The 16486-nt window shown below is 34.2% G+C and overlaps 1 protein-coding gene across 6 annotated transcripts in view; it reads left to right on the top strand.

The window, feature by feature from the left end:
* nav3.S (neuron navigator 3 S homeolog) overlaps positions 1 to 16486 on the top strand; it is a 386349-nt gene that overhangs the window by 323198 nt on the left and 46665 nt on the right. For all 6 annotated transcript variants that reach the window (XM_018255933.2, XM_018255927.2, XM_041588590.1 and 3 more), the window contains 4 exons: positions 3737 to 3856; positions 11602 to 11734; positions 12519 to 12780; positions 13310 to 14006. In XM_018255933.2, coding sequence (XP_018111422.1) covers positions 3737 to 3856; positions 11602 to 11734; positions 12519 to 12780; positions 13310 to 14006 — 1212 coding nt within the window. The remainder of the gene's footprint in view (positions 1 to 3736; positions 3857 to 11601; positions 11735 to 12518; positions 12781 to 13309; positions 14007 to 16486) is intronic.

Raw genomic sequence — 16486 nt, 5'->3', positions numbered from 1 at the left:
TAAAAACACTCGGCCTTCGGCCTCGTGTTTTTATATGGTCATGAAACTCCTCGGTAACTTATAATATCCTTATATTTTACAAGAGGGGGTACTTTATTCACTATATTATCAATGTGTGCTACACTAGGTTGAATAATGCCAGCTTTATACAGCTATTAATAAAGCTCACTATCGTTTACTGCAATAATAAGCATATCCAGTTCAGTGCACCTAAATCTGATGCAGCATGGGTAGAGAAGTAGATAAGGCTACCAGTTGAGTGGACTGATTGGCTGTTTTTGGGTTGTTTCAAATATGCTCATAAACTGATTGTTATGATGCCTGCTTCCGCCTTAGCTACTTAGATTATGTCATCATAGTCCAGATGATTGGTTCTCATTTCTCTAATAACTTGAGCAGGGGAGAGGCATTGAATTATGGGTAGATTTAAGAAACAACAAAGATTGTATATTCTCACTGAGATGAGGAAGGATGAGGAAGGAGGTGCAGGGAATTTGAAGGCATTAGGGACTCTGGGATTATTAACAACCCGTTTGTATAAAAAAAATCCATCCAGTTTTCAGGAATTGTATAATTAATAGATTTATTTGCATTGCTTGATTTGGGTTAAGAAGGATCTAGCCGGTCACACGTGGCTAGTGGTGGAAGTAGGTCTTTGTTGTAAAAACAATCAATGACGTAACAATTGGAGGTCAGGCGCGAATATAAATTTCCAGGCTTCCGGGGGGCATCTAGGGGCCCCTGACTCCCCTGCCTCATGCCCATGTTTGCTCACTCACTGACTTGTGACATTGAGTGGTGGTGAGAAGCTGGTAGCATACAGTAGAACCCACGGCTGTCTGGGCCCACCATCTCCCCAGGTCCCCTCATGGTTTCAGAGTCTGCTGTATGCCACTGAAAATAATGTTGGACATGGATGCGGCAAATTCAACATCTGGACCTGCACTAAAAAAGTCCAGTTTTTGTGATACAGCTCTAAATTTCTGACCCCAAAAGGAGAGTATAAGAAGCATGTTTTGGCATAGTAGATTGGGGCTGGGGAATGATCTCATTGGTCCTGCATTTCTAAATGAAATATTGGGAGGTATAAGCATCTGCTACAAAGAGTCTGTACAGTCACTAGATGCTGCTAGGCTAAAGGGGCTCTTCCTATAGTCCAACTCTCTAGGAGCTATATGTTCCTAAGAATGAGACCTCAATCACCCTAGAAACCTACTGAGATATTTCTTACATATCCAACTTTATGGCTGGCTGATTGAACTGCACACTAAACAACTTTGTAAAAAATAAGTAAGTCTGTGTTGTGTGTATGCTGTACGTTATAGTTGCCTAGAGATAGAGGAATATGGTTTGACAATCCTGCATTTTCCCCAAAGGGTTGATTTGTAACAGCCACTTCTTTTATTTATGTTTAGGGATGTAGCGAACTGTTCTGCTGCGAACTAGTTCGCGCGAACTTCGACCGTTCGCGTCCGCCGAATGTTCGCGAACGTTTGGGAACGTTCGCATTTTGAGTTCGCGTTCGATTCGAATACAAGTCGTTCGACCATTCGACCATTCGAATTCCTTCGACCGCTAAAAATCGAACGATTTCCATTCGTTCGAACGATTGTAAGCATTCGATCGAATGAAAAGCATTCGATCGAATGGCTTCGATCGTTCGATTCGAATGAAAATCCTTCGATCGAATGATTAAAATCCTTCGATCGTTCGAATCGAACGATTTTAGCGGGTGTTCGAAGTTCGCGAACTGTCCGCGAACGTTCACATTTTTTGCCGGTGTTCGCGAACGGCGTTCGCGAACACCAAATCGGCAGTTCGCTACATCCCTATTTATGTTGTATGATGCTGTAGGTAATATGCTATATTTTTCAGGATAGTAATACTTTTCAGCTGCACCTCAAGATAATAGTGTTGCAGTACTGCTGCTTCATTTTTCCTCTGATACTTTCTGTAAAAGAAAGCAGCATGGTCATGTTTCTGCCTGGTTATGTGGAAGGCTTAAATTTTCTGAGATTTTGTTTCTAGTTAGATTTGCTGCATCAGAAAAAAGGAGTTATCCAACTGGAAAAGCTCATCTCTGATTTGCATTGCACTACATCAGCGTTAATTCTGTTTTATAATCCTCTCCCGACTGCCGTACTTACATCATCTCTTCATTTTAATGATTGTCAAGCTGTGCTAATGTGATAAACCTCAAGGATTTGGATGTCAAAAAGATCCACCGCTTCAGCATGGGTTATTAAGTTATTTTCTGCATTAGAATATGGGCCCCTGACACAAATGCTACATCCAGCCTCCATGAGTACATTTTGAACGCCTAAGAACTTAAAATGTCTAAGTGCATCTGTCAATATTAAAATCATGTTTGGCCCAGAAACTTCCATTTGACAGCACCTGCCCTGGGTTTTCTTTGCCCTAGATTGACTTCTGTCTTGCCCCAATTTCTTTTATTTCTCTAAATATTCTGAACTTTTAAAGTACTTAGGTTTGTAAAATGGAGTGATGACGTACAGGATTATAAAACAGAATAAATGCTGATGCAGAGATGCATATCAGAGATGAGCTTTTCCAGTGTGATATCTCATTCTTTCTAAGGAACACTTGGAATTTTTATTCAGATTCAGATTTAGAGTAAATGTCAACATAAAAAAAAATTCATTTAGTCTCCATCCGTGATAGATCAGGCATGATTGTTGCTGGGCACAACAAGGACAATACATGTACATATAAAAATATCTGAAAGATAATAATGGGGACGAAGGTCATCAACAAGATTTATTCACATAAGCACTAAATCCAATCAAAAATTCTTTTATGCAACATGCCAGGGATTTCTGCATGACGTATCATTAATTGTGAAACATTAATGATACAACAAGAACTAAATGCAAAAACAATCAAACCTATATCTGATTAAGTCAGATTTACTTTTGTAAATAATTCTGTCTCATGCCCAAGACAGAAATGAAATTATTTAGAGCAATCGATACCCTGCAATAAAGATGACAAAGTTGCAACACATACTGAGGTTGGTAAAGGTGGACATCATTATTTTAGTTGTACAGATGATTGTAAATACATGCTGCAACATATCAAGAGGTATTTATATTGCATTTTAACAGAACACATAAACATTCTCATGTATCACAGTAGCTACCTCACCCATGCATGATGTCAAATAATGCAACCAATAGGCAAAACTATAAATGGGTGTGTGTGTGTATATATATATATATATATATATATATATATATATATATATATATATATATATATACTTTATTTATCAGTAGGTCACCCATTCTGATTAGAAGAAAGGAAGTTCCATCTAAATATCTAAATATTCTGCAGGGGTTTTTTACAGTGAGAGCTGTGAAGATGTGGAATTCTCTCCCTGAATCAGTGGTACAGGCTGATACATTAGATAGCTTTAAGAAGGGGTTGGATGGCTTTTTAGCAAGTGAGGGAATACAGGGTTATGGAAGATAGCTCATAGTCCAAGTTGATCCAGGGACTGGTCCGATTGGCATTTTGGAGTGAGGAAGGAATTTTTAAATTGGAGAGGATTCAATGTTTTTTTTTGCCTTCCTCTGGATCAACTGGCAGTTAGGTAGGTTAAAAGGTTGAACTTGATGGACGTGTGTCTTTTTTCAACCTTACTATGTATATTAAAAGAGCTTACAGTCTAAAGGTTTATACTGAATATCTCACCATTCTGATTCTTTCTATTCAGTTATTTAACTGATGGAGGCCTCAATCTGTATACCAGAAGTCTTAATCGAATACCTGACCTTGCTGCCTCTCGTGATGTTATTCACAGAGGAGTACCTGATGTCACTGTTGATGCAGACAGGTAACCATTTCTTTTCATACTTTTGATTCACATTGTGTATATTTAAAATTTTTTGTTCCTGAGCATTAAAAATTAAAGAGTCCTGCATGTTGAGAGTAGTTGTGGTGCTTTCCTTCAATTAACTTTTACCCAGCAATTCTCTGTTAAAATTATATTGCAGTCATGAATTTTATGTCCTTTGATTTAAACACAGGGGATTTGACAATCAAATCTACCATCAAAATGTTATATAAAATGCAACCTAGTTTTTTACTTGTCTTATTTTATTCACTTTGTATTGTTCACCACCAGAAATGACACCTCTCTTTGTAGTTTTCTGTTTTTGACAAAAGTGTCCCCTCTTTATCTCTGTAGTGAAATGTGCTCCCATGTATTCACATTTACCAGGACTGCAACAAATGAGACCACATGGCTTTAAAAATAGTTTTGAAAGTCAATAGAATGTCTACAATTAATAATATCCTGCCTTTTATGTATCTTGTTATCGTTGTGATCAGTCAGAAGCCTTCCTTTAAGACTTTATCCAGTCAGTCTATTGGCTGGTTCTCCTGGCAAAGAATATTCAAGATGTAGATTAACAAACATTGTCTTTTGGATAAAAGTTCGACTTTGTGAAATCTGTTATGAACTACAAATCGATCTCTGTACATATTTATCACACTGCTAATACCTGATCTAATAATTAATCAGCTGTAACACAGATTCTAACAGAATGCACAATAAGAATGTAAAAGTGGGATTATTTTTTCAAAACTACAGAATAATTATGATTGATGGAACTATATAACTATCAGCTCCATGTTTTTTTCCAAATAAATTCCATAACTTAACACTTTGTTCCCACAAAATGACAAAATTGATTTCTAACTGTCATCTTCATTGTTAATCTAAACATGCTGAAGTCAAATGCCAGACCACAATAAAGGATTTCTAACAATTCTAGTCTAATCATATCTTATAACTGTACTATTCCCACAAATATGTTTTGTATTTGAAGGTCTGGCCAAGATTTTAGTGGTTTGTTATTTGTAATTTTTTATATGTTTGGGTTTTGTACCATATGTGTAATAGTGATATCTCTGGACAGAATTTTCCTTTTCACCCTATCTGCTACTTAAATTAAATTACTTGGAATAAGACAAAAGAATTTCCTGCTTTTATAAGAATGATTTTCTCAGTTGTATTGATATAATGAACTAAAAGAACAGCAATTCCTGTCGCATAGTGTTGTGGTTTCCCTAGTGGGTTAAGATTAAATACATTTATTTAGAAAATAAACAGTCATATTTGTTGATCCTTAATTATGCCCCCCATTTTAGCTGACAAGGAAATAAAAGCACATATAAAAGTGCAAAGAACTTAACTTGTATTCCTGTGAAAATCAATGATCAATGGAGTACAGAGTATATAGTAAATTAGGTGACTTGGTGTTTTGGGAAAATGTGCTTACTCTAGCCTTAGCAAATCAACTAGACACCAACAAGTGATGTAGAGAACATAGAGAACATGTAGACTAAATATTACAAATAAAATCACTCTCATAGTATTCCAAAAAATCAAAGATTATTAAAAAAATTCAGACTTTGAAATCTCACATTTGCATCTGCGCCAGATACGTATATATATATATATTCTTTTGATGCACATGCTTCTTGCTTCACCCCCATTCCCCCTCCCCGTTATCCTTGCCAATAAGGAGTTCAATATGTTAAGGTACATGGCTACCTGGTAGTTATGCATTTTCTCATGGACACTCTGTTACAAAACAAGAGTTTGAGATCCATTGATTATTTTGTTGTAATACCTCACACATTATACAAAATCCTGCATAGTTTCAAAGTTATACTCATTTTGCTGGGGGTGAAGTCTGTGTTCCCAATAAGCAGGCTGTGGCAATAATCTAAAAAGATATCTTTGAAATGGGATGTTTTAGGGACTCCCAAATAACATTTCACTGACTTTAGAATCGCAGAGAAAGATAGCATAGAAAGACCAGTAAATCCTGCTACAAAACTTTAAGTATAAGCTTCCACTTACCATATGAGCACTTTGGGGATAGTAGCAAAAGTTGTGGTTCTTTGGGTATTAAAAATCTGGTTAAGATTGTAATTTTGTGTTTCTATTAGGAATAAATGCTTTTGTAGTGCAGCTATTACATACTTATTACTAAATATATATATATATATATATATATATATATATATATATATATATATATATATATATATATATATATATAATATTTTTTTTTTATTGTTTTTTAAGGTTTTTAATTGGATACACATCATTGGGCAAATTTATCAAAGGTCAAGGTGAATTTTTGAATGAAAAATATTCGAAATTCGAGCTATATTTTGTGTACTTCGACTAGGGAATAGTCCAAATATTATTCAAATTTGAAAAAAAATTTGAATATCAAAATGTATCATGTACTGTCTCTTTAAAAATTCGACATTGACCATACGCCATCAAAAACCTGCCGAATTGCTGTTTTAGCCTATGGGGGACCTCCTAGAACCGATTTGTAGTCAATTGGTGAACTTCAAAGGTTTTTTTTGGGCAAAAAAAAACGATTCGAATGCGGCCAAATACGGACCTATTCGATCGAAAACGGACCTATTCGACCAAAAAAAACTTCGACTTAATTTAGGTTGGTCTTTTTGAATTAGAATTTCGAAGTTTTTTCAATTCGACCCTTGATAAATATGACCCTATGTGTTTTACTTGTGGGTGTGATCACTGGGATTGTGGGATATTTAAGTTGTGTGATCATTTCCTGTATTCACATCCTGACGACAGTCCCTAGAGGATCAAAACGTGGCGATGTCCGTGTTTTCTTAAGGGAGTAAAACTCTCTTTTTGTTAACCTTTACCATTTTTTCTTTATGTACTGTATATATATATATATATATATATATATATATATATATATATATATATATATATATATATATATATATATATATATATATATATATATATATATATATATATATATATATATATATATATATATATGTGATAAAGGATCCGCACTCTCATTTTCAAAGTATAACAACTTTTATTTATCGCATTACAATCCAATGTTTCGGTCCCTCCAGGAGGGACCGAAACGTCGGATTGTAATGCGATAAATAAAAGTTGTTATACTTTGAAAATGAGAGTGCGGATCCTTTATCACCTATATCACAAATATTGATCAAGCACTTCCAATCAACTACTGTCAGAGGTGCGGGCACTCCAAGAAATAATTATATATATATATATATATATATATATATATATATATATATTTAAAATATTGTATTTATGTGTGCATATACAGCCTGTATATGGCTGTATATGCACACATAAATACATTTTGTTTTTTTCACAAAAATCCCGGCGTTGCTGGTCTTTTGGATGCTGCATGATACTTTACCATGCACCTGGGTAGGAAACAAATAAGCAGTGTACCACCCTACTGACAATTTACCCTTGTCCTGTGAAATGGGTTTGTGTAACAGCCCTGTAAATTGCTTGCAACAAATGCGTATGCCATCAAATATAACACAATATAACAAGATATGAGAAAATGACAAAGCAAGGGAAGCATGAAGATGGAATAGTGTTTTCATGTTTGCTGAGGTATACACAAATACAAAAATGCTGATACCAAGAAAACAAAATAAGCAGCTAGTGAATGCTTTGTTTAAACGCTTAGTATTAAAATGACAGGAATATGAGCTTGAGGGAAACTAGTTTGTAGATCTCATGCCCTAGAGATGCACCCACATAAGTTTTTACTTGGGAAACAGCATTCTAGCAACCTCTCTTAATTTAAAAATATTATCAAAATCAGTAGTGTTGGGGGGCGAATTGATTCGCCAGGCGCAAATTCGCGTGATTTGCTGCCGGCAAATAAATTCACAAAACCTCTGCAAAAAAAATGGACGCCGGTGCCGTTTCACATATTTTTCGCCGTTTTGCAAATTTCGAGGGAAACGCCCCAAATTTGCCCATCAGTTACTAAATAGGAAATAGGGAATTTTACAAAATGTTTTATATTTATTGATTTTCAGAAGAATTATAAAGTATGCTACACTAATTGTATTATAAGATGCAACACAAAATGATTCCAATTTATCTGAGTTATCTATTGCCAGTTATATATGTTGTGCCTATACTGATGGAGACAGTAGGACTAATCACTTGATTAATGTACTTAAATTCAGGGAAGAAACTAACTTGTGCTGGCCCTCTTAATTTATGAACAAGACTGGATTGTGCCTTCCACCTCCAGACTACACTTGAAGATATTATTATTATTATAATACACAAAAGCCATGAATATCTTGTAAATTATATCCTTATAAACTGTGAGTTCTGATGTCATCAGTTATAAACGGTGAGTTCTGATGTCATTTCTGTCACGTGACTCACTGAAATAATTGTGTATTATAATAAATAATGTACCCCCCAATATAAGGATGTTAGAAGTTACCTCGGAGTTCCATGACCTGTGGCCTTGTGTTTTTTTATGGTCATGAAACTATATTAAGATCCTTTAAACAAGCTTTACTGGATTAACTATCCCTGTTGGAATGGGATTGTATTAAAAGGAAAAAATATTAAAATGACATTGTTCTACTGCAAATCTATCGTTATTTTTAGAACCCTGTTAAAGGGGCAAAGTACCTCTTATCAAGTGAATAGGCCTTGCGCTAAACATACTTTTTCTTGCCCATGCTGCAGGCTTGTTTTATTTAGGCAAAGAAGCTAGCTCTCTCTTATTTCCATTTACCTGTCACACTCCTTTAGGTCAAAATATGAAATCTGTGAACATTTGCTCCAAGGTTTATCTTAAATGTAGTGATGCCAGTGTTGAGGACTGGTTCAGGTGATGTCAGTATTTTAGCAGATGGTTTACTCATTGCTTGCTCTATCCAGTGGCTGAATACAGTATTGAATAATTCATATTCATGTTTATAAATTATGGGTAGGGGTAAAAAATGTAAAGGAAATAAAAGCATCTCTGAATTGTATGAAGAACAACTGCCATTGAAGGCAGCAAAAGTGTCCATTTAGCTGCTTTAGATGTTTGAAAACTTAATTTGGTTAAACAGAAACTTGGAATGTTCTTCAATGGAACAAAATATTGTTTTCATTATGAATCAAAGTCAGAAGGAATTCAAGTTCAGCATAGATCACAAACACATTTGTCAGTTCACTCGTGTACTACTCATCCTTCACACTGAACAGATTTGTAGGAAAACCCAGAAAGATTACAAAGTAGAAAGAAACACAACAGCAGTTTTAAATAGCTTTGGAAAATGTATAGTTTGGCAGATCAAAATGCAACAAATTAAATCACATTACATATGCAGTATACTGTACTTGTTTAACCATTTGCATTTTGTTTTAAAAACCTCAATGGAATTTAGAATGAACAATAAGTGCAGTTTTTTTTCTTCTTTCCTTCATTTTTTTTAACTGGCAACAGCACCTTCTCCAAGTTGTAGTTGGTTTTCTCTTAGTTGTAACAGTAACCCTTTATTATACTGCTTACCTGACATGCTAAATATATTTTCTTCATCACCACTTGTCACTACTAAACACACAGCATAGATCAAAAGAGAACCTATAAAAATAGAATCTACTATACAAGTGTCATGGCACTTTTATATCACCACCACATATTCTATGTGTGATGGCTTTTAAAACGTCAAATCAGAAAAGGACATGCTTATGATGAGTAGACACTCAAGTAGACACAAAATTGATGCAATGAAAATGTCATACTCAATCACTTGACCTAAGTGCACCCTACACTTAGGGGCCAATTCATTAACTTTGAGTGAAGGAATAGAAGAAAATAAACTTCGAATTTCGAATGGGCTACTTCGACCTTCGACTACGACTTCGACTTCGAATCGAAGGATTCGAACTAAAAATCGTTCGACCATTCGATAGTCGAAGTACTGTCTCTTTAAGAAAAACTTCGACCCCCTAGTTCGCCACCTAAAAGCTACCTAACCCAATGTTAGCCTATGGGGAAGGTCCCCATAGGCTTGGCTAAATTTTTTTGGCCGAAGGATAATCCTTTGATCGTTGGATTAAAATCCTTCAAATCGTTCGATTCAAAGGATTTAATCGTTCGATCGAACGATTATTCCTTCGATCGTCCGATCGCAGTATTTGCGCAAAATCCTTTGATTTCAATTTTCGAAAGGATTTTCATTCCCAGTCGAATATCGAGGGTTAATTAACCCTCGATATTCGACCCTTGATGAATTTGCCCCTAAATCTGTGTACACAATTAGCACCTACTTTGGCCCACAAACAATAATAATTAGGTAATGGAACTGAATATAACGAGTATAGTTAATTTTAATTATGTTAAATCAGATTACAGACATTGTATTACATTACATCAGCTCTGGATTTACAGGGTCTATTAAATATTACAAAATAAAAATTGTGTTTACTTACTTTTAAACACAAGGGATTACCTAGCAGCTGTAGACTGAATGGCCATTGGTTTTACATAAAGGAACATGCTATATTTGAAAATATAAAACTGAATGTAAGTAAGTAACCCTATTCTCCACATGGCTCGCTCATTTATCCTGCAGAATTTTGTTACAGGATCAATTGTTGCAGTGCATATTCGAAGGTTTTGATGAATGTAGGCAATTTTAAAATTTTGCTTTTGGAAGAAATCAGAATTGGAAATTAGTCTATCTAAGCAGGGAAAAAGCTTAGTGGTTAAAATAAAATCATTACTTGTACTTTAAACCTTTCTTTCTCTGTGATAATAGAATAGTAACTTGTACTGGATCTAAACTAAGATATACAGTAATTAACCCTTATTGGAGGCAAAACCAGCCTATTGGGTTTATTAAATGTTTATATGATTTTCTAGGTATGAATATCTTAAATATCTTAATTTTCTAGGTATGAATATCTTAATTATGGAAAGATCTGTTATTCAGTAAGGTATTTTTTGTCTTACTTACTGTGTCACACTTGAATATATATATATATATATATATATATATATATATATATGACTTTATATCCCATTAAAATGTTTATGAATACAAATTATGAAATATATATATATATCAGTGGAGCAACACTGTTATAATGAAGCCTTTAATGTGCCTTAATACCATCAGGCTTGAAATATGGTTTCCCAAGACCATAGAACATCTTGAGGTTTGTTAGATAAAAGGAAGGCAAAATATAGGATCCTATACGGTCTTTAGAAACCATACAGCATAGAACCACTTTATTTTTAAAGTCTTTTTGAAGCACAAAGGTCTTGACAAACACTGTGCCACAGTGCTCAGTATTGCCGGCTTTCAGTGCTGGGGCCTTGGCTTAGTTTGGAAATTTGTGATGTGCTTGTTTGTTCTACCCATATATATATGTGAATTTCTTTGTGTGTTAATGTACTATTGATATAAAAATCAAGGACTAAGTTGAAATGGCTTGGTGGGAGGTGGTTTGCCTTGCACTCAGTAAATGAGGAGCTTTTGCTAAATTATAATTGCTGCCCTATATAAAGTATATTTCATTAAAATTGTAGTAAGTGAAGCAGTTATTGTTTTTAAAATTCTTTGTTTTCCTTTTTGCTTTATTCTCTACTTTAATTCTATTATGGTAATATCTACTGCTGGTACTAGACCTTTGTTATTCAAGACAGAAATACATTTCTAGCTGAAACTAGAAACTCAAAATCAATGCACTTTATTTTGCAGCTGGGATGACAGTAGTTCTGCTAGCAGTGGCCTTAGTGACACTCTTGATAACCTCAGTACTGATGACTTAAATACATCATCTATCGGTTCATATACCAATGTTACTCCTACAAGAAAGGGTAATCAAACACAGGTAAGAAAGAATTATGTGGATTACATGGCCAAAATTTGGCACCAAGAAGCTTGGTGCATTATACTCTGTTTATAGTAGTGTAAAATAAATGGTAACCAGCAATCTGGAATTGAGCAATTAAGATGGAATTACACTGTATTGTATTCAATTTCATATAACTTGTTACTTGCTTCACTTCCCCATGCATCCAACTTTCCTTTTAAAAAAAAAACTATCGGATGTCTTTGATAAACCATGTTGCACAATGTGGGAGAAAGATAAGAAAAGGAACAAAGGTTTTGGAGGAGGGAGACAGAGATTTGCAATTTGGTGTAAGAATATTCCTTACAAGTACATTAAAGGACATCATAGAGAGATAGGATATTTTCTCACACAGAAAATATCAAATATCAAAGGCCACTTCTTTTGACTTCAGGAACTGAACTTTCATGATTACTTGAACATACATAATGTCCAAGGATAGAGTGATCTTAAGATCTCCGGTTAGCTTAGTGTAGGTATGGGGGGTTGAACTTGATGGATTTTTGTATTCTATCAACCCAAGTTAACTCTGTAAATATATAAAGACACACTTGTTTGCTGTGGTTGCTCAAGAGTGGGCAGCTTTATTTGGGCCATTTTTGGTCAGCTTAAAAGAAGCTGGAACTGGAAAGGATCATTTGAATTCTTATTATTACAAAATAATATTAGTATGCATTGAAAACAGTTTTTCTGCTCAATTGTTTGCTTTCTTTAAATAAACCCACTGTTTTTTCTCTTGAGTGACATGTTTATAATTTTTTAGTTTAAGACAGAGGCAGAGAAGCGTTTATTAACAGATTCAGAGCCTTGGTGCAATGATGATTTAAAGAAACAAGATGAAGACTTTGATATCACCCTAGATACAAGTGGCAAAGGGAAATCAGGGTTTTCTGAAGAATCAGACAAAGCAGGGCAGAAATCTTTATCCATCTCTCAGAGTGGATCTTGGAGGAGAGGAATGACTGCTCAAATTGGATCAACCTCACAACGGCAAAAATCAGGAAGCAGTTCTCTTAAAACACCAGGTAAGCATCCATACATCTGATTTTAAAAATATTGTCACATCTCAAAAAACATTTGATACATTTGAAAACACTTGAAATATATATAAAAAGTTAAAAAAGTATAGCACTAGTTTAATTAAAAAATATATCTATTAATTCATATCAAATGTAATGTGTCAATGATCCCTCTGGCTTGGGAAGAGATCTAAGAATCTATGCAGCACTACCTTTGCAGGTAGATGTTTATTACAAATTGAAAATATAATTTAAAGAGATACTGTCACCAGAAATTAAACTCTTTTTATTATTATTATTATTATTATTAATAATAATAATAATAATATAATAATAATATTCTAAAAAGCACCAACCTATTCCAATGTTAGTTCCCCTTTGAGCAAAATGTATATTTTGGAATATTAAATATTTTTTTTCAAGTTTCCTGTATGGAATGTATATGTCAAAATGCAAAATTGGTAACTTTTTTTCCCTTTTATGAATTTGCCTTTGCTTGAACTTTTTTTTTAAAAAAATGTTGACTTTTCTTTAGGGAAAACAGATGATGTTAAGGCCTCTGAAAAGGTAAAATCACCACTGAAAGGTAACACTCTACAGCGTTCTCCGTCGGATGCAGGAAAAAGCAGTGGTGACGAAGGGAAGAAACCACCATCTGGAATTGCCAGGCCTACTGCCACCGGTTCCTTTGGTTTTAAAAAGGCTGGGGTAGGATCACCAAATATGGTAACAGGAAGTGGTGCAACAATTAACAGTGGCTCAGCAACTCTGGGAAAAGTTCCTAAATCATCATGCATTGGTGGAAAAGGTGCAGGAAGGAAAACTAGTCTTGATGGCTCACAAAATCAAGATGATACTGTATTGCTGTGTAATTCAAAAGCTGCCCTACAATATCGCAGTTTACCACGTCCTTCCAAGTCAAGCACAAGTAGTATTCCAGGAAGAGGAGGTCACAGGTCAAGCTCTAGCAGCATTGACTCTAATGTTAGTAGCAAGTCAGCAGGTACTGCAGCAACAAAACTAAGAGAGCCCTCAAAAATTGGTTCAGGTGGTTCAAGTCCTGTCATCATAAATCAGACTGATAAGGAAAAGGAAAAAGTATCAGATTCAGAAAGTGTATCCTTGTCAAGTTCTCCCAAATCTAGTCCAACATCGGCAAATGCTTGTGCCACACAAGGACTTCGTCAGCCAGGATCTAAATATCCTGATATTGCTTCACCCACTTTCCGAAGGTAAGAATAATTTATAACAAATACAAGATATAAATATTGCATATTTAGGGACAGATTTATCAAGGGTTGAATTGAAAATATGAATTTTCAATTTTTTTATGGTACAAACTGTCAAATATGACTTGGGAGTTATCCAAACTCAGTTCGAGTTTTTAAAAAAAATTGAATTTGATTTTTGAGATTTATCTTACTCTAGCCCTTTATTTGCCACCCAAAACCTGCCAAATTACTGTTTAAGTCAATGGGAGTTGTGCATGGATCAATTTGGAGATGTGTGCAGCCTTCCTGACATTCGATTTTTTGAGTCATTTCGAGAAAAAACTTGAATCGAGTTTGATCGAATTCGATTTGCGTTTCTGGGACCATTCAAAATCGTCTGAGTATTAAAAAATTAATTTTATTAATAGATTTCAACTACTTGAATTTTGAATTTATGGGAGTCTATGAAGTTTTAAAAAACTCACATGAATTCAAAATTTGACCCAAATTTGTTTCTAAGTATTAAGAATATTATATGAAATACTGTATTCTATGTTTTTAGATTAATAATTTAATAATCCATATAAATGTACAAGCAGTCCCAGGGTAACGTAAGAGATAGGTTTGTTCTTAAGTTGAATTTGTATGTAAGATGAAACATATACATTTACTTATCAAATGCAACATAGTATTTAGTTTTACCTTCCTGTGCATATTTATATTTTCCTTTCTGTGCTCTGCAGTAGACACCACACACCAGAGGGGATTGGGGCAGGTGGTTTATTAAAGCTAAATGCTAATAAAAATCAAGCAAAACATAATATGTTACTGTAATAGCCCCCGTATGTAAGTGTGAGTTATATGTAAGTCGAGTGTATGTAATTCGAGGATTTTTGTATTCTTTACAGTGAAAAGAAAAATTATGTTTCAGGGCAAGTTTAGAGAAAAGGTCTTTTAAAGATAATCTCTAGGGTATGATTCATAAAGTTATTTATTTATTTTCAGGGCTAGTGGTACATAATTCAGGACAAAGACATAAATTAGCTTTTATATGTCCCTTTTTAGTATGCTATGAGGAAATATAGTGTATAATAAATCAAACAATTTCCCTGGTCTTGTGCAAAATAAGATTAACTTTTCTCCTAGTGAAGTCACACACCTGTACATGGGTCAGCTATGAATGTCTCTTGAGAAATAATTTTAGCAGCCTTAGCTTGTTGTCTTCGCAAAACTACTGTAGTACAATGTGATTATGGGAAAATCTGCCATCACTTCAAAGAAATTAATGAGTTTCCTAGTGAGCCACCAATTATGTGGAGCTTCCCAGGACCTTAACCGAGATGCTGTTGTAAGAGTTTAATTAGCAAGTGCCTCTGGACCGACCAAAGCTATGGTGTGTCATATAACTTGCAATTCAGTACCTGAGCATGTTCTTGTAGGTAATGTAAGGTTTCTCAGAGAAAATTCAAAAGTTATAAATGGAATGAAAGCTTTATACAGAGAAGCTTGAAACGAACTGTAAGCACTACTATACTTCTCTTCAAGTAGTTCACAGTGAATAGTGCATACCTTGGGGCTGCTTATATGATTTGATTTTATTACACTGTTAAAAGTATCCACACAATATACAGTAGAATTAAACAGCATGTAAAAATATAAATATAATGGTTGTAACTACAAGTCATTTTACATTTGTATGTATTCCCATTGTTTGCAAATGGCTATGTAGTCATAAAAGTTATTGAAAAAAATATATAAAAGGCAAGTGATATTTCTGCATTTCATCTCTCCCACTGTTGAAAAAAATTGTGTATTCCTAAAGAGTTTCTGGAAATGTAAAAACATGCATATAGTTTTTCACATGTTTTAAAATTGTACGCTCTAGTGGCCTCTAAAACATCTATAAAATGTATTACTATTCCCTATAATGTGCTTAAAAACCAAAAATAATTTATTATTAACAAATTAAATATTTAATAAACATTAATAACACATTGGATTATAGATTGAGTATACCGTCTTATCATGATTAAATAGAATGATCTTGTAGCTATACCATGTTGCATATTTTTGTGCTTGAAAAAGAAATATCTATGCATTTATTATATTGGTGTATAAGGATTTATAGCCAACCATTTATTTTGCAATGAACTATTTTTTTATTTAAAAATATATTTGTTACTTTTCTAACATTGGAAATTAATTACATAAAAGTATGTATTTTTTAAAATGCTGGTTTAATAATTTCACTGACTTTCACTGACACCACTGATTCTTAGTTCACGCTTTTTTGTGCCAATCTAACTGTTTATGAGGTTCAGGGTGGTGGCCATTTGTGTATTTTTTAAAGGGAATTAAAATAGTTCATTTCAATGCATAAACCCTGCTGGTACAGGTATGGGATCTTGGATCAAGTACACTGTACTATTTTAATATTACAAAGAAAAAGGAAATAATTTTTGATTATTTGGATAAAATGGAGTCTATGGGGCAAATTCACT

The sequence above is a fragment of the Xenopus laevis genome, chromosome 3S, assembly GCF_017654675.1.
Source record: "Xenopus laevis strain J_2021 chromosome 3S, Xenopus_laevis_v10.1, whole genome shotgun sequence".
NCBI classification, from domain to species: Eukaryota; Metazoa; Chordata; class Amphibia; order Anura; family Pipidae; genus Xenopus; species Xenopus laevis.
Note: the sequence above shows the minus strand (reverse complement) of the source record. Positions and strands in the feature narration are given on the sequence as shown.